This window comes from Grammomys surdaster, unplaced genomic scaffold, assembly GCF_004785775.1.
Source record: "Grammomys surdaster isolate TR1022 unplaced genomic scaffold, NIH_TR_1.0 231, whole genome shotgun sequence".
NCBI classification, from domain to species: Eukaryota; Metazoa; Chordata; class Mammalia; order Rodentia; family Muridae; genus Grammomys; species Grammomys surdaster.
In genome coordinates this window covers 1730021-1748751 of record NW_021604676.1, presented here as the reverse complement: position 1 = coordinate 1748751, position 18731 = coordinate 1730021, and the positions used below count along the sequence as shown (strand labels likewise).

General features: G+C 42.5%; 1 protein-coding gene across 1 annotated transcript in view; it reads right to left on the bottom strand.

Annotated features, from left to right (window-relative positions):
• Positions 1-3730: 3730 nt before the first annotated feature.
• Positions 3731-18731, bottom strand: part of Onecut1 (one cut homeobox 1) — a 31409-nt gene continuing 16408 nt past the window's right edge. The window contains exon 2 of the mRNA XM_028773611.1: positions 3731-8208. Within this exon, the coding sequence (XP_028629444.1) occupies positions 7916-8208 (293 nt within the window). The 3' untranslated portion in view covers positions 3731-7915. The remainder of the gene's footprint in view (positions 8209-18731) is intronic.

The following is an 18731-nucleotide window of genomic DNA, read 5'->3' as shown; positions in this document are numbered from 1 at the left end:
CAACTCTAAGCATGGTGTGATTCAGGGCTATATAGCAATTCCCTGTCTCAAAATAAAATAAAATTAGGACTCAATTATCCAGCCACCTAGTAGCCCCAGAGACATCCACATACACAGTCATTTGGTATATTCTTAGTGTGGAGAACTGGAGGACCGTTAAGGGCCAGCCTTTCTCTAATCATTTTTATTTCTTTTGCAAGTCCATCTGGCTGTTAGAAACAGCTTGCCTGTAGAAACAAAAGGGGCTACTTCCATTTAAAAAGACATCCTCCTGCCAGGCAGGCAGTGGTGACAAACTCCTTTAATCCCTGCCCTAGGGAAGCAGAGGTAGATGAATGTCTATGACTTTGAGGCTACCCTGGTCACGTGTCTGTGGGTGGGCGTTGGGGGGGAAGATATCTTCTTGCTCCACTAAGCAGCATCTGTTTTTTTGTGCTTATTCCCCCAACTTCCTCCAGAGGTCAGGGAATATGGAGGAAGGGGGCAGAAACATTGTAAGAGCCAAGGGTTGGAGCGGTCGGTCAGCGGTAGGGCAGAAACTCACAGCAGCTGTGGTTGCCTAAGACCTGGAGAAGATCAAGCCAATCGACATTCTGGTATGGACGGGGGAGGGGCTCATAAGCCCCACCCCTAGCTGAGGAACTATGGACCACTGAGAGCTGCTGGAGGAAGAGTCGGTTTTAAGAGCTTGGCCCTTGGCAGGTTGGCCAAGTTCCAGTGAATGGCCCCACACCAGTGAGTATACGGGCAACACAAACTGAACTCAGTGGGTTATTAATAAAACTACATTTAAAATTTTGTTTTCTTAATCTTTCTTTAAGCGCAGCAGCCTGGCTTGGGTCCTTAGGCACGCTGTCCTCTCACCTTTGCCCTTCCTCCAGAGAACATCCAGAGATCGCTCACTCAGCACTCTTAAGTGGAATAAAATGAAAGAAGGCAAGAAGTGTGTAAATTTAAAGTGCTGGAAAATCCAACATTTTATTCACTACATTTTGATGACTACACAAATGTGGAAACATCGTAACACTGGGAGCATGATGACATCACCACTTGCTTTTTTTTTTCTTTTTCTTTTTCTTTAGCAAACACAGCAGATGATATTGCACGGCATAAAGTGAGAACAGTATCGAAGCTCAAAAAATAAAATAAAATATAAATTTTAAAAAAGAGGAAAGAAAGAAACCTTAACACAGTACAAACCGGAAGAATGCCTAACACACAACACATTTTGTCGCTTCGCACGAAAAATACAGAAGCATCAACAGAGAAAGACAGACGAGGTATCAACAAACAACCTTAACTGGGTACAGTAATAATTTCATCTGATGTGTTGATGCAGTGTAGAAACTACCACCATCTTCTAATTGACAAAGAAAAGGACAATAACATTTGTCTCTTATCAGAAATCCTCTAAACCCCTCATGGTTAGGTGGTGTAGTTAATGAATCACGTATTTACCTTTCCTGTTGATTCTTTATTCGTTGCTATGGAAGAACTCCCCCTGCCCTTGGAAGGTTTTCTATTCTACTGATCTTTTAATTTTTACCTGATGATTGTCTTAGGCACCCTCCTTATATAATAAACCATCAAGCTAACTTGAACAGGGAAACTGAGTCACACTCTTACAATAGCTGAGGTCAAAAGTGTGCTGAAAATTGAAAAGGGGGCGGGAAGAGACAGGTCTCAGTGAGTGACAGATGAGCTGGTTCTGACTGGACAGCAAAAGAGGAGGAGGCAGATAGGAGACAACTAGCAAAACAAGTGGAAGGCAATGTTTTAAAGTTTATTGTTACTTTTTAAATTTTCAGTTGGTTCAGATGGCAAATCTAAAATGAGCCCACAATGATTATGTAATAAATGCAGAACATACTATTAAAAAAAAACCCTTTTAACACTAACATAGAAGTAGAAAATGTGACCTTGTAAAGAATTCTGCTTTGAGCTTCATTGCCAATCCTAACTCCTCTCTCTCAGAGCCCTTCCTCAGCTCCCTGACTTGGCTTAGGGTAGACTTATTACCCTATTCACGTATATAATCAGTATAAAATTGTTCCTGTCGACCCCAAACCTACACCCTCCCGTCTCCTTCCCCACCCCAAACATGCCTACAAAAGAAAAGAAGGCCAAATGCTCGTGTTGAGAAGAAAAGGTGTGTACATCAACAGGCCTATGCAGCTTAGGTCAGTAAAGCCGAGATGTAGCTCCTGTGAAGGTGGTCCTGGTCCTTGAGGGAACTGTGTGTGCTGATCAAGAACCAGACCTGCCTTGGATAAGGGGCCTGGCCAAGGCTCATGTCTGTGAGGTGGAGAGGGAGAGGACACACATTCAAATAGCTCTGGGATGCGCTATCCCTCCTCAAGACCATTAGAGTCCTTCCCATTTAGGTAAGACAAGGATGAGGCAGTCATGGGGAGCAGGGATGTGGTGTTCTAACTGTATTTCCTAAATTAGGGTGATCATCGAGCTAAGTGAATTTCTTTTGCTTCTTGCCTGGGCTGCTGGGGAGTGGTGGGAGCTCCCAGCTCTGTCTTTCTCTCAAAGACAGCTTGGTGGATAGGCTGCCTTCCACCCGAAAGTGCAGAAACAAGGGCAGTTAAGAAGTGTTTCCAGATTCAAGTTAGCTTGTCTCTTTAGGATTTTATGCTTTGACTTACACCCATGCTTGGATAGTTGAAAACAAACAAAAGCAGGGGTGGGACCAAGTATCTCACAAATACAGGTGCTGTGAGATGCTGGGAAAGGTCTTAAACTCTTAGAAATTTCAGGTCTTACCTGCAAAATGATATTTTTTATCCTAAAAAACACATAATAATAAATTAAAAAAAAAACCACAGGTAATGCCTTCCGTCTTCCTATCTTGGTACACTCATTTGACATGTACAAGTTTTTGAGGGGGAGCTGGCAGTGTTCAGAGCACATGCAGATGTGCCCACTAAGAACAAACTAAAGACAACACCCTGAAGGCAAGCCTTCAGCTTAGCATCAAGAACAAAAGAGATAGTAACATAAAGTTTTGGCCATTTCAGTTGTACTATATACACTTTAAAAACTACACAGTCATAAATTAACAAAGTGATTAAATAAGTTCATATAAAATGTAATTAAATTAAAACAAATCACAGCACATTATAGAGAAAAATAGGAACCAGTTTCACAAAAGATTATATATATATATATATATAAATTTTTTACCCTGTAGAAACAAATTTTCTACAAAACACAAAACTTTCATAAGTAACCATCAAAATGAAAATCATTTCTTATTCCATTCTTGCATTTTTTACACAACCCTTAACATTCCCAAAAATTAAACTCTTCCTTGAGCAACTGAGGAGTTCAGCCAAGAAAACAAACCCCAAACCAAAGGAGAAGGAAGGAACACCCGAACGCACAGCTACAAAATAAATAAGAATTATAAAGGTTTTTGTTTTCTTTAAAGTAACCTTAACAATTAACAAACTAATAAGTTCTGCCTTATCACATAGACTCTCTATACAACATAACCCTAAAACTTTATTACTATGAGGTATTTGGAGGAATTGGTAAAAGTGATACACGGCCTGCCTGGGGAAGGGACTCCATGGAGGGATGGGGAAAGCCTCAGGACAGAGTAAAAGGAGGAGCTTTGGTTTATCAGCAAGAATTGGGGGTGGGGGAAGTCATCCTTTGGTATCAAAGAAAGTCTCATTGCATGGTTGCACAGAAAAAGCACCACGGTGAACAATTATTCTTTTTTTTTTTTTCATTAGTGGCCTTTCTAAGAGGCTGAGGTATTCAAAGAGTATAAGGTGAGAGAGGTTAACAGCGGTTTAACACTTTGGTTCAAGCAAGGCACTCGTCCTAGGAGTTTACAAACTTTGCAACGTGTTTGCCTAGAGATTTACAAGAAGTAGCAGTAATAAGAAGAGGCGTTCCTAATGTTGTTGTTATCGGTATCGTATTGTTATTAAGAATGAAGACAACTTTACACACTGAGTGACAAGGGGAGGTAGGAAAGGGGAAGGGTGGGCGGAGTTCCCTCTGCAGACCATGGCCGTGCATGAAAATATCTTTGGTATTCTTTGGTATATCAATGTGATTAAAATCACCAATGGAAATTGAGTGAGGTAGCGTCTTTGGTTCACACTATAAATAGTAGATCTTTACACTTTTTTTCTTTTTTTCTTTTTTCTTTTTTTTCCTTTTTTTTTTTTTTTAAACACATGGAAGTAGCTATTTCTTACCTTCTGCTTCTTTGTCCACACTATTTGGGAAATAGTTACCAAATGCACTGCAAAGCAAACCCACACCACAGTTATAACCCAGAAGGCCAAGTGCACCCCTAAACAGCCTCTGGTATTTGAATGCACCCTAAACAACTAGATAGAAAAAGGAGAAGTGCTTTCTCTTTGTTTGCTGAATGCATAGTTTCATCCTGTATGTACAAAGGAGGGAGGGTGGACTATAGGGAAAGTGTCCTTAGACTCTTTGGTTTAGCAAAGTTGCATTTAACCTGCAAAGACGGGTTCTTCACCTGGGGTAACAGTGGGAGTGGGCGGGTCCATAGCGAATGCTTTTACGTTGTTCTGGAAAAATAATTATGTCTTTCTGAGGGACTGAGGGGCATGATAAGTGTCAAGTTCTGTCAGCACTTGTGGATCTCCCCATACATTTTCCTTGGTCTTTGGAATCAATTCCATGGTGCTCAGGGACAGGAGTACTTAGTCCCCAGCACCCAGAATTCCTCTATCTGGACAGTTACTGAAATCTGAGTTTTATAATCTCCAGACTCCAAACAACCTTCTGGACGACTTTTGGCTAAAGCTTCCAGTTATTTGAGAACCTGAATGACTTATGTTCAAACCACTCTACAAATATATGTATATGTATGTACATATACATATGTAAAATAAAAAAATAAAATAAAAAATAATAAAATAAAAAGAAAGAAAAAGAAAGAGGAGTATTTGAAGCCTGACTTTGTGATGTGCATAGCCATAAGAAATAAACTCTTGGAGTGGATGGTTCAAAAGGACTGAGAAATGACAAATGACGACTGACATGTGACCTGCTCTGCAGGTCATGGTGGGAGCCATCAGTGAGGGCTGCATAAACAAGGACTGAAGCATGTTCTCTGAATGCTGGTTCCAAAGCAAAGAAAGGGTCGTTCCTCTAGGGCATGAGAAGGTATTGCTTATGGAAAGTGGGGTCTACCTGCTACTATTTCTAAGAAGCAAAAGTTTGGAGTAAAAATTGCTTTTCAGGCTCTGCCTTGTGCCTCTCCCTATGAGAAAATATATTTCTGGGCCCTGAAATTGTATATTGGGTGCAAATTTAACGCTGGTACAGAATTATCTTTGGTGTCAGCAAGTAGGGTAACTGGTTATTTCTCAGAAACCCATCATGGTCTGATTTTTAAAATGTAGTCATATTTTTTTTTGAAGACTCTGCCTCCACAGTACCAATATGATTGGCTTGGAAAAAATGCAAAACACAGTTGGGTTAATCATGAAAGGAACATGATAAAATCAAAGCCAAGACACGAGGTTGACCAAATCCTTTTTTTTTTTTTTTGGGCTTTTCTTGGAGTATTTAAAGTTGGTAAGATTGTGTGTAGACATAGCTGGGTTACCCCTGAATTTTTAATTCTGTTGTTTTAAGTAAATAAGGCTATCCTCTCTCTTACACTATAAATGCCCCTGTATTTCCCAGCTCCCTCTACTATGAAGAGAGAAAATATATTTCTGGTTTTCCTTTTTGCTACTGAAAACTAAAGCAAAACTTGAAGGGTGGCGATTTACTGGATCTTCAGGATTGAACTAGAATGGTGCCATATTCAGAAGGAAAACTTTTTAAGTTGGATTCTTGGGTGAACTTTTAAAAATACTAAGACAAAACTTATCAAGGCATTTCCTTCACTCAATTGACAGGAAGGGGATGGATGGGCCACTGGTCGGCTTAGATTCCTGTCTCTGGGTCCTGAGATTTGACTCCCCCAAAGAGTGAGATTTTGTGTTATAAAATTTTAATTTTTTTCATTTGTCATTTTAGTGAATCTTAGTGAAGAACTCACTATCACTATCAATATCAATTCGGTGTTATCTCTCTGTGGAGGTGCAATATTAACTGAGGGTCCCCCATTCTTGACTTCTCTGTTTAGCAGGTGTGTCTGTTCACATTGTTTGTGCTTCAGCCCAGTTCAGACAGAGTGTTTCTGGGAGTCAAATGATTTCTAGAACTTTGTTTTCTTTTCCTGCCTTGGTCTGTTCATCCCTGGTTAAATGATTTGGAAAAAGGCAAAATTTAAAACTTTGATTAGGAATCTTGGGACTCATTTTTAACCTGTCCTTGTCAGAGAGTAGAAACCACGTGATAAAATTACCAAGTCCATTGACAGCAAGAAGGAATGTAACACGCTTCAGAGGCCATGCTTAGTAAAATGAGTCTAATTCTGAAAGAGTGAAGCGTCTTATGTGAGACTGGAACTCTGGCTTCTTTTATGTGGTTCTACCATTCTGCCACTTCTCAGTGGCACCTGTTGATTTCCTAACATCTACATTGTAAAACCCCTGAAATTGCCAATAAATCAGTTCAATTGCTTTTTAGATGGTTACAAAATATGGGATAGTGAACTGTGATTAATTATTGGGCTGCTTGCTTCATTAGTGTTTGAGAAGGATTTTTAAAAGATATTTGGTGCCAAGTGCATAAAGTAAATTTAAGCAAAAGTAGTCTAAGTTTTTTAAATGGGGGATCATTTACTAAAAATGATCACTTTGGACAATTTTCCTAATTTAGTTATCTGCCATGTTAAGCTTAGTTTTCTAGTATTTACATTGGAACCTACTCTGAAAGGGTCCTCGAGTCTTCTTGGCTATGAATAGATTATGCATTATATCTTTTCTGTAAGTGGCATTTATGGATCCCACGTGCGTCACATCAGACTCTCTGTTGTGGTGGTAACTGCTTCCCTGAAGCCACATTCTTCCTTGCCAGTTTTGAAAACTCATATTTCAAACGCTTCAAGAGTCATAAATAATAGTCCTGAATCTACGTGGCATGTGGGGTACAGCTAGATCAGTTTATACGTATAACTTTACATAGTATCTTGTGTAAAAATAGCTTTGGTTATTAAAATCATTGCAATAAAATACCTGCACTATAATACTGTGTGTTCTTTGGTACCTAGGTGATTTTTTTTAAATGGATGGACTCTTGTTTCATTTTTTTAAAAAATATCTGAACATTTCTTAACAAACAAAGAGAGTGCACTGGTTTAGGTGCCATTCAAATTTTCTTTGCTGGGTTTGAATCTGCGTTTAGGTTGTGGGCCTGGCAGGTTCAAACGCTAGGCTAGATGAGAGAAATCACATCTCAGATCCAGTGAATTTAGAAATCCCACACTGGGGTGGTCACACTCCTATGGTGCAACCCTTCCTGAAGACCAGCCCTGCCTGAGTCCCTAACCACTGGTGTTGTTGTTGTTGTTGTTGGTGGTGGTGGTGGTGGTGTTTGTATGAGTGTACACACACACACCCACACATGGTATTGAGACACTATACACCTTTGTGGTGTGGTGGAACAGATAAGAATGTCTGATCTTAAAGGATGTCCACTCGATGGCTCAAACATAACTGTGCTTAGAGCCACTGAGCAGCCAAGCACAGTGAGGTGCAGGGGTTGAAGGCGTGAGATCCGATGCTTTTCCCATCATCTTTCTTGCTGAGTCTTGCCCCACTGAAGTATGTGTCTCTGAACAAAGTCAGAATGCAGGTGAGCTTCAGTCTTTGGTTTCTTTGGACTATAAATACCACTTGTTTTTCTTCAAATATTTCTAAGTATAAACCTGCTATCTTGAGGTCCTGGTCTTTAAAAAACTTTTCTTTTAATTTAATTTAAAGCTTTTCCACCGAGGTTCTAGTCCGTGGTTCTTACTTCATGCTTTGGTACAAGTGCTTGCTGAAGATGACGAGCTGCCTGAGTTGGAGCTGCCCTCGTCCTGCCACTTGTCCAGACTCCTCCTCCTTGCATTCATGAAGAAGTTGCTGACAGTGCTCAGCTCCAACCCCAGCTGCTGGGAAATGGTAATTTGTAATTCTTTGGACGGACGCTTATTTTCCTTGAATATTGCATGTAGAGTTCGACGTTGGACGTCTGTGAAGACCAGCCTGGGCTTTTTGGGGGTGTTGCCTCTGTCCTTCCCGTGCTCTTGCTCTTTCCTTTTGCAGGCTGCAAAGAAATACGGAAGACGGTTAGAACAAATTCCCTGCTGGGGATTGGTCAGCCAATCCTCACAGCCTTCTTCCTGTCTGTTGACCTCTGACTAAAGCACTAAGAATGGCTGGGAGGAAGTGTTAAAGAAAAGCACAGAGAGCTGAAAAACAGGTGGCACTTTGGGCACCGTGAGTGGGTCCTAGCTTTGACCAGTTTCTGCAGTCTGTCTTACGAAGGTCAGGTAGTTCCATCAGGCCTCCAGCTAAATGAACTGCTTTGAGTTTTTCTTCTAAAAGGACATTTAATTCTCAAAAAAAAAAATTGTGTATGTGTGTGTGTGTGTGTGTATGCACGCACACACATGAATGCAGGTGTCAATGGAGGCAAGAAGAGGATATCAGATCCCCTGGATCTGGAGTTACAGGCACTTGTGAACCACTTGACTTGGTTCTAGGAACCGAACTTGGAAGACCAGCAAGTGCTCTCAACCACTGAGCCATTTTTCTAGCTCCTAACTTGAATTTTAGTTTTTTTTTAATTTTAAAAATTACATTTCTTTATTTGTGTTTATGTATGTGGCCTATGTGTATAACTCCACTACACTCTAACTTCACACACTCCCACAGTAGGTGTTCTCTAAAGCACCCGCCATTTTCTCCCAACATGCAAATCTCTTCTCCCAGAAACCCTGAGCAAAGACAGAAGCTAGCCTGCAGTGGGGAACACCCAGAGTTAGTGGCAACTGAGTGGGCTATGCTTCTCAGGAGGTGGAATCTGGAGAATATACTGACAATCTGGCTTAGGGGCCTGGGTAGAGAGAATTCAGAATACTTTTAGGTTTCATGTTAGATGATGGGACATGGAAAAAACAAATTTTATGAGGGTGTAATTACTTGTATATAGGACAAAGTGCATTGGAAGTGCTGGCTGGGCGTTCTGTTAAAGATCTCCGATAGGTAGTTGTCCCGAAGAAAGCAGGATGTATGGAGCCTGGAGCTCAGGGGACAGGTCTGAGCTAGAAATACAGCCTTGGAAGTCATTAGGGCTCTAGATGATAAATTATACAACACATACTTATGGAGAAGTAAATAACAGTATTGGGCGAAGCCTCAACATATCTATCATTCAAAAGGCAGAGCTAAGGGAAATCTCTGCAAAGAGACGTCCATTTTCCAGCTAACCAGGGAGTACATTTGAAGGACTTTAAGCAAGTCCTGGGTACTTGGCAGGATTCCGTGGACTGAAGCCACCCACAGCCATCATTTTCCACCTGGCATCAGAGCAGAGAGACTCTCTTCCACAGGGGTCTTTGAAGGGAGGATTTACAGGCCAGTGGCACCTGGAGAAACCTTACTAGAGAGACTCTTCTTCAAGATTCATGTTTCACACTTTTTTCTCAAATCCACTCAACCCCAAATCCTATGTGGTGGAGCATGCATATTCATAAATCATACAATACTCACACCAGGGAAATGTAGGTCACTATATTTTGCTGGTCAAGGTTTCAAGTGCTGTTGATACTGCAGAGTCAGAAAACTGGGAGGTGAAACTCTATTGGAAGAGGGACTTGGCTAGCCTCTTCCTCCCTTGACCCCCAGTTAGAGTGTCCTGAAAATGCAGGCTAGAAGGGGAGCTCAGAGCCTACGGGGCTATTGGAGATGGTACTTGCATGTTACATTTGGAGAGAACTCTGCAAAAGTCAGAGTTGCCAAATATGAAGGCTGTGGTATCAATAGAAGAGAGAACCAACAAGCTCATTTAGGCTATGAGGTGACCAGAGGAGAAGAGGAATAGCATGCAAAACCAAAGCAATACTTCTGGAAGCTTCCATAAGGTGTAACTGTTAGAGTCCTTTAGAGACCATATGAATGAGAGCAATGCTTTGGGATGTCTATGGGCTACATACAGGATAGAGATGACCCACGCCAAGACAGAAATGCTCAAGCTAGTGCTCTGAGTCCCCATACATGTATGTAGGAGCTTGGGGTGGGGTACATGAACAAGGAACGGGGGCCGGGGCGCTACAGTACAGGGACGTACTCACATACAAAGGCATACACAAGAATGACATGGGGGTGGGTAGATAGGGGGAGGCGGAACTGGATTTGGAAGATACGGCAGACACATGAAGCCCCAATATGAATCTCCTCCAGGAAGGAGGCAAGTCGACCTGCTTTCAGGATTCTGTGGCAAATTGTGAGAGATGCCTCAGCCAGATGGGTAACTTTAATCTGCTTGGGTGTGGTCATTCAGAGTCTCATGCAGGAGGCAGAAGTAGGCATGAAGGATTGTGCACATCAGGGAGGAGGGAAGGAGAGAAAAGAGCCAGGGGCAGGTGTCATGCATCTGTAATTACAGGGGATTGGAGGCAGAAGGATTGTGAGTTCAAGGTAGAGAAAGGGCAGAAGTGTGTCTGGGGACTTGCCTTGCTTATAATATGTAAAGCAGAGCCAAATGTGTTTTGGAAACTGAGTCTTCAGGGGGTTAAAAGATATTCTGTGAACAGGGTTTTGAGGTCAAGTCAGTGTGGAAATGCTAATTGACCAAGCCCAGTTATTTAATTCAGACACCTCCTCCCCTCCCCAACTCCCATACACCTCAGCCTGGAATGTGGGAATGTGCCCCAGGTCACGCTATCAGAGAATTTTAGGGTTTGTTTCCCTTGGAGGAGTGTTTTTTAATGTGTGGTCGACTGCTCTCAAGTTGGTCTGTGAGTGTACAACAGGTCACTATAGGAAACTAAGAGTGGGCATCAAGAACTGTCTGTAGATGCTTGACATCGATGGAATAGTCCTGCATGAGTATATTCCTATCAGGACACTTCCTCCACATTACAGAACAACGTGTCCAAGACACATGCAGATTAAAAATAAGTCAACAAACAAGTAGTGCTCTGCTACCTAGATTTTAAGGAAGCTTTGCGCTGGAACACGTTTTAAAAGAATGGTGTGTAGTGACACCCTAGAACCAACTCTGAGCCAAGCATCTGAACATAATCATTTTGTCAACCGAAAGACAGAAAAATCTTTCCAGCATTTTAAATGTTGACTGATGGGGCTGGAGAGATGGCTCAAGAGTTAATGGCTCTTGCTGCTCTCCAAGGGGCTGGGAATTTGGCTTCCAGTACTCACATCAGGTGACTCATGGTTGCCTCTAACTCTGTCTCCAGGTGATCTGACACCCTTTTTTGCCCTGTACTCTAGTGTACATACCTACACAAGACACATATATATACACATAAATTAAAAATAAAATAAGTTCAAGTGTTGACTGACTCATGCAAAAATCTACCAGGAACATATCTGTCTGGGAATTTGTGGGTATGGGTATCATGGCCTGGGGGAACATTTACAAAGTCGAATGGACTTGGAATACCTGTTAGATAAATGTGGACTCAGAAGACAGAACTACTGTCTAGTAGTTCTGGGGCCACTAAAGAGAATTCTGTACAAGTTCCTTACCATTTTTTGAGTGTGATGTTCTCAGTTACAGTATGCTTCTTGTTTCCCAGGTTGGTAATAAATCTTAAATAAGATCACATGCCTAGATGCCATAAGTTCTTAAGAAGTATTGCAGAAGTTTGCAAATTAGAGACTGGAGATGAAGCTGGTGGCAAGCACAAAGCCATGAGTTCAAGCCCCATTGCTGTACATTTTTTTTTTTGCATATAAATTTACCAAGCTTTCCTTCCTTCTTAAGTCAGTATGAAAGTCAGACACTGGGTTCAAGTCTATGCTGACTCTAACTTCTGTCACAAAGTTGACTGATCCTGGAGACCTCTTTAACTGAGCAAACATCTGTTCAAGGCCTCTGAGGACTCTGAAACTACCAATCAGGGCTGAAGCACCTCTTCTGGTTTCTAGTCTATTATGGCCTTAGTTAAATAATATTTGAAGCGATACCCCATCTCTCTGTCACAGTGCATAGCTGTTCCATTGACTTCCATTGTACCATCTATGGTCTTTATGGGTTGTTATTCTCTATTCCTATTGTTTGTTTGGGACAGTATTTAATTTCTCAGGCTGACTTGGAACTCCATGTATAACTGAGAATGAGGATCTAAGAACCCTTCAATATGGGGTTGCAGGCACAAGTGCCATCACGTCTCATTTAGGAGGTTCTGGGGACTGAACCTAGCTTCATGCAAGCAAGACCAGCCCTCTACTCACTGACTACACCCCCAGACTCCTTCACTGCTTTTGAAAAAGAGCAAATAAGCCATGAGTTGTGTTACACGAAACTGTAATCTCTTCCAGGCTGTACTGGGATACAAGGGGAGACCCTGTCTCCCTCTAAGGGACAAATAACAAGAACAGTAACAAAAGGAAGCAGTGGTGGCTCTGTAATCAGCAAGTCCAGATGCTGTCTCATTTAGATGGACGCAGTAAAACAAACCCATCCCCCTCACAATTGTTCAACTCACCAATATAAGAGCTTAAAACAATGACAAGCACTACACCTCCATGAACAGCTCAACCCTGTGTCTTCTTAGACCTCTGAACCATCAAAAAAAAAAAAAAAAGAAGAAGAAGAAAGAAAAAATAGAGGCTGGAGGGATGGCTCAGCAGCTAAAGGTACATGTTGTAATTGTAGAGGACCTGAGTTTGAATCCCAGAGCCCAAGTCAGGTGGCTCACACTAAGTACAGCTTTAGGGCATCTGTCAAACCCCTTCTGGCCTCTGCAGACAATTACACTCATGTACACCTACACATACACACACATAAACATAAACCTAATTTAAAAATAAATAAAAATCTTAAAATATGTGTGCACACATACACACGTTACATAGGGATATGTGTGTGCATGCTTTTTAAAGCTGAGTTTCTACTCTTCCATTAAAGGTGTAGAAACAGTTGTTTGACTCCCCTTGCTGGTGTTTCAGGTATCTTTGTCGTATGGCTGACTGGTTCACACAGGTGGAGTTGTGGCTGAAGAGAAGGCCTTTTTCAGTGTATATGTGCTGTACATTCAAAGGGGCCTAAGAGGCCATAAAGCATTCACTCTATCGGAAGCTTTGGATCTGCTGTGGAGGTAATCAAATTCTTATGCCCACCTGGGCCAAGTTCCGCAAGAGGTAAAATGAAAAGCAGCTCCATGGCTTGACAATGCCAACAACCACCACGACCCCAGAGCAGACTTTGTCAAGGACTGTGAGCCTTTGTGTAAGATTTGGACAGCTTGAGCTGGGCCTGGTGGCACATGCCTGGAATTCCAGCACTTGGGAGGCTGGGCTATGGAGATTGTTGAGGGAGGCAAGCCTAGGCTACATTACAAGATCCAGTCTGAATGCACTCCCCATCCCAGAAAGGAAATGGACTCCCTCAAGAAGTGTGGGGTTGAACTGTGTGATCATGTGTTGGTTCAGTGGGACAGACCCCTTGTTCCATATCCGTTTGTCTCACTGTTCTTGTAAGTCAGTGTCAGTTCTTGGTCTTGTAGGCAGAGATGAGTGGGACTAGGAAGCGAAGGCCTTTTAGCCTCCATGTGGAAGAGGAGCGATAGGGAGCTGAGGGCATCGTGTACACATATCCAAATATATATATATATATATATATAATTAAAAAGTATTTTAAAAGCCCTTCGATCATTTGGAGCCCAATGATTGGTATGGTTCTACAGTTATGATGTTTATTCAGCAAGCCAGTCAAGATATATAGCTGACCTGATGAACTACGTGCTTAGTTTGCATTTTAGCTCATGTATGTCTATTGTGAATTATAAAATTTATTGATCCGATTTGTATAATTAGCATCTATAGTATTCATAACAACTAAAAATTATTAAAAATAAAACCCAGAACTATAAAAATCAGTCTTCAGGGACAGGAGATGATGACTCAGCTCTTGTTCTACAGGCAGGGGGACCTGATCCTCGGCACTCACATCAGAAGGTGGGCGGGGCTGCGTAGGCCTGTCACTCCAATAGAGTCTGGAGAGTTGCTGGGCCTTACTGGTTGCCTGACTAGCTCCAGGTTCAGCGGGAGACTGTCTCAAGGGACTAGAGTAAAGAGCGATAGAGAGGGACACCTGATGTCTTCCTCTGAGTATATCAGTCCTGTACACGTGTGCAGACAGAAAAATACAAATTAAACTAATTTCCTATAATTAATTTCAAACAAGCGAAGCTTGCCTCATTTGGGTTTCTGGAAAGATGTCTGTATAACCATACTATACATTTCTATAATGTGCCAATCCCATACACTAAAAATGAACTTCACAGGGGTCTCCTGAAGTCCAAGAAGAGAGTTCAATGTCTGCTCTACCTCAGTATTCAAGGATCTTGATACTATGACCTCAACCAGCCTTCGTCTTTTTCCTCACTGCCCACCCACTGCCCGTCACTCCTACCACACCGCTCAGTTGCACCTAAATGTACCAGGCACATTTATGCATCCACAGATTTACCTAAGCTACTCCCTCCCCCTCAGAATGCCATTACTCCCTTTCTTTCCATTCAAAGAATTTCTTACAGAGGAAGGCCAGGATCTAGAGTTTCCTTTTCTCTATGCCTTCTTTGTCCCAGAGGAAATTGTTGGTTCCTATGACAATACAATATTACCTCCCATCACCTCCCATTTAGTTTGTTCCTCACCAGTCTCTCCCACTGGAGTGGAGACAATCTCTTGCATGTTTTAAAAAAAAAAAGACTGGACCATAGTTCCCCAGAGCCCCAGCAAACTAGCATTCTTGTTATATAAATAGGCTAGATGTGGGCCTGTAGAAAGTAGAGACACTAAAGATAAAATATAATATCAAAATTTCAAAAATACTTTTCTTTAATAACTACTCTTGAAACAGGGCAACTCTACTGAGGAGATCGGAGGGCTGGAGAGTTGGCCCAGCGGTTAAGAGCACTTGTTGCTTTTGCGGAGGACCTGAGCTTGAATTCCAGCACTGTCTCGAGGACTCACAACTGTCTATAACTCCAGTCCCCGTGGATTTGACACTCTCCTCTGGCCTCTGCAGGCACCAAGCACACATGTGGTGCATGTACATACATGCAGGTAAAACATTCACACACATAGGATCATAAACTAAATCAAATCTAAAAAGGAACAACAATAACAACAACAACAAGTCAGCTGAGTCCTGGTGAAGGAAGCTGTGATATCCTGACTCAGAAGATGGTTCAGGGCCAGGCAGGGCACACAAGGGAAAGATAGAGCTGGAGAAGCAGAAGGGAATTAAGTTTGTCTGAGACCCAGAAGTGCGTTGTTAGTAGAGTGACCACGCCTCTCACAAGCAATTGGTGTGCAAGTGCAGGCTCTGTGCTCCAGAAGGTCAAGGTATATTGTGATCTTCCTTGTTAAGTCTGGAGTGTAACTAATCAATATATCCCTAGGTAAAGGTACAGAAAAAAAAATAATTGGATTTTTTTCCCCTCCTAAGACAAGGGACTTGTGTAGGTCAGTCTGACCTCAAGCTTGCTATGTATCTGAGAATAACCCTGAACTTCTGATCCTTCTGCCTCTGCCTCCCAAGTGTTAGAATCACCATGCCTGGTTTATGCAAGCTAGGGAACAAACCTAGCACTTCAGGATCTGAGCTATCTCTTTAGTCCAAGAATTGGATTAATGGGTGTGGACAGCACATATCTACCTCCCTTGTAGTAGAAACCATAGCAATAAATTCATGAGATGGCCCCTGAAAAGGAGTCTTGGGGAAATTTAGTGTCTGGGGCTAAAGCAGGATAATGTGTTGGAAACACACAAAGATGTCATTTTGCTTCTTTTCTGGCAACCGCATGTTACTGAACGTTTTGCCATTTGGATCCTCCTGGCTACTGGACCCCCTCCTCCATAGGTGATGGTATCATATTTTTCTCCTGGGCTCCAGTGCTAGACTACATTCTGCAGTGAAAAAGGCTAGAAGAACCTCCAGGAGTTCTTAGTGGTGGGTAGACACTGTAGCCAACTGGGAAGCATTAGAAGCTGATACCTGGGACATGGCTCTAGATGTGCAGTGTACACAGCAGCCCCAGGTGACTCAGTCACACAGCTAAAGCTGAGGTGTTCTAGGTCAGTGTTTCTTACACTAGAGCCATGTAAAGACTCTGCCTGAGAAGAATAATGGGAACTGAGATTATAAATGCTACCCTGGATCAGGCACTTCTGATGAAAGTGGAAGTCAGGATGCTCAGATCCATGGCTTTTGGTGTTGGGAATCTAACCCAAGGTTCACTATGCTGACGACATACTGACCTCTGACCAACAGTGCAGCCCCCAGCTATAAGGCTTTTCAGCACCAACTAGTGGAGCCTCCTCCGTCTTGCAAAGCACCTAACGAGGAGAGAGTTCAGGGAGACTGGAAAGCAGCTTCTTGGGTGGGTACATATTTCAGGATCAGAGGGATGAAGAGAAGTTTTGATGTGCCCATCATTTACCAGGCTGGCACCAGATGAACAGGGCAAACCCACATTACAACCGTGAGCTGAGTCTCAGAGTTTCAGTATGTTGCAAACACTTTGGAGCGTGTTAAGATATTGATGATGAGGATGCCTCAGTGCTTCTGATTCAGTGGGTTTCTAAGACGCTCCCAAGTGATTTGGGGACATGTGTTTGAAGGAAGAGCTTTGAGTTATTCCTATTGAAAAATGGTTAGGCAGGTTTGTTTCTGGGTGTGCTACAGGACTGAGCAAATGTGTGTGTGTGTGTTCGTGAATACAAACATGCACACATAAAATAAATATGTGTAATATGAATAAGTGTATTCATCTTACATATACATGCTACTGTGTGCAGGTGTGTTATATATGTATGAATGTGTTTGTGTTTACCTTTGTGTAAATATCTATGTATATATGTTAGGAGCCGCGTCCGCCATCGGAAGATGGCGCCGGTTTCCTGCTTCCTGGTTCTTCTTGCGAGCCTTGCTTGAATGTGCGCCTGCGCAAGGCGCGAAAATCAGTATGCTAATTTGGCGACATCATAAGAGCCAATGAGTGTGTGGCACATCTCCTAAAGCGCTATATAAGCCACTAGCTTTTGGGGCTTGGGGTCCCTCGCCTCACTACCATCTAAGAGAGCTGTAACACTAAAAGAGCTGTAATAAAAATGCTGCCAGAAGAATCCTGAAGCGTGGCATTCTCCTTTTCGGCGAGGCAGCGCCCCGCATATATACTTCCCAACTTTATCTGAGAGAATGGAGAAACAAAGCCATGCTGATTGCGCATGCACAGGTGGTACCCAGCTCGTCTCAGTCTCTAATGCCTTATTTGCCAGCATAAGCCATGGCTCATCGAGGAAGGACTAACCCAAGGCTTAGGGCAGGGAGGGTAAGAAATGACCTTGGAATATCACTTTATGTTGAAAAGTTTCAAGAAATAGTAATAACATGCACAGGACATAGGTAGGGCTTCCATTAGCCAAGTCTGAGACAACTTGAGCACTAATATATTTAAAAGCAAGCAATATTTTGCAAACTGTTGACAAAAAAGGAATTGTGTGAGTCCATACCAATAGTTAATGGGAGAGAGAAAGAGAGAGAAGGTTGAGGCCCTCCTGTCCGGCGTGCACTGGCTGAGGGTGGAAAGGCAGGGCAAGTAGAGAAAAACAGATGCTAAACAGATAAGGACCTTTGAGGAGAAGTAGAATGTTTCCACTGCCTTTTAGTTGGAAGGAAAATGCCCAGTGATTACACAGTGTAGAAATTAGACAACACTTTGGGTAAACAAAACTCACTCACCAGGTAAGGGAGGAACAGACAGTTGGGGGCCTCCAGATGTGATCCTCAGAGAAGGCACACTGCCACCCATGGCGCTTTCTGGGTAAGAGAGCAAAAGCTCAATGGAAACTCGAGGAAACAACAGAAGCACACATAGGAGAAGGAGCAAATTCTACAGGGACTGGAAACAAAGGGAACTTGACCGGAGTTCAGCTTCTGGAATCCCCCTCCCCACAGTGGATGGAGAGGCTGGACTTCTGCGGATGGTCTTCTGACCTCCATATGGGTGCCCTGGCATGCTGACACCCACACACATACACACATGCCCATACACCTACAAACGAACAACAAACAAATGAGTAAGTGTAATAAAACAAGCACAAATTTTAAAGAGAATAGCGCTTTCTCAAACATGCCGGCTTTGTAAAAGAGAGAAGGTGGAAGAGGACTATTGCATAGTAAAATTTGGAAGCACAATCGAGATGGAATTCTGTGTGGGAGAACTGTGCTCTAAGGACACCACTGAATCACCTGACAAAACTGAGCAGTGATTACGCAAGAGAACACACCTGTGCTTTGGAGGACTCAAGGACTTTGAAGTAAGGGGCAGACCATGATGACTGTAGCATGCCTTCAAGGGAAGAAAGCAAACATGAAATAACCAGGACACAGGCCACTGGACCCTGCTCACAGCTGAGGGAGCATCCTGACGGCCTTTGCTCATTTATCTTTGCAGATTTTCGTAATTTGAAATGAGTTCCAAATGAAAGTGTAAACAACTTTCTGCACGTCTGAATGGTATTTAACAACACGGAGGCATGTTTGATTGAACATACGCTATCAAATTAATTTTGTGATAGAATAAAAACTTA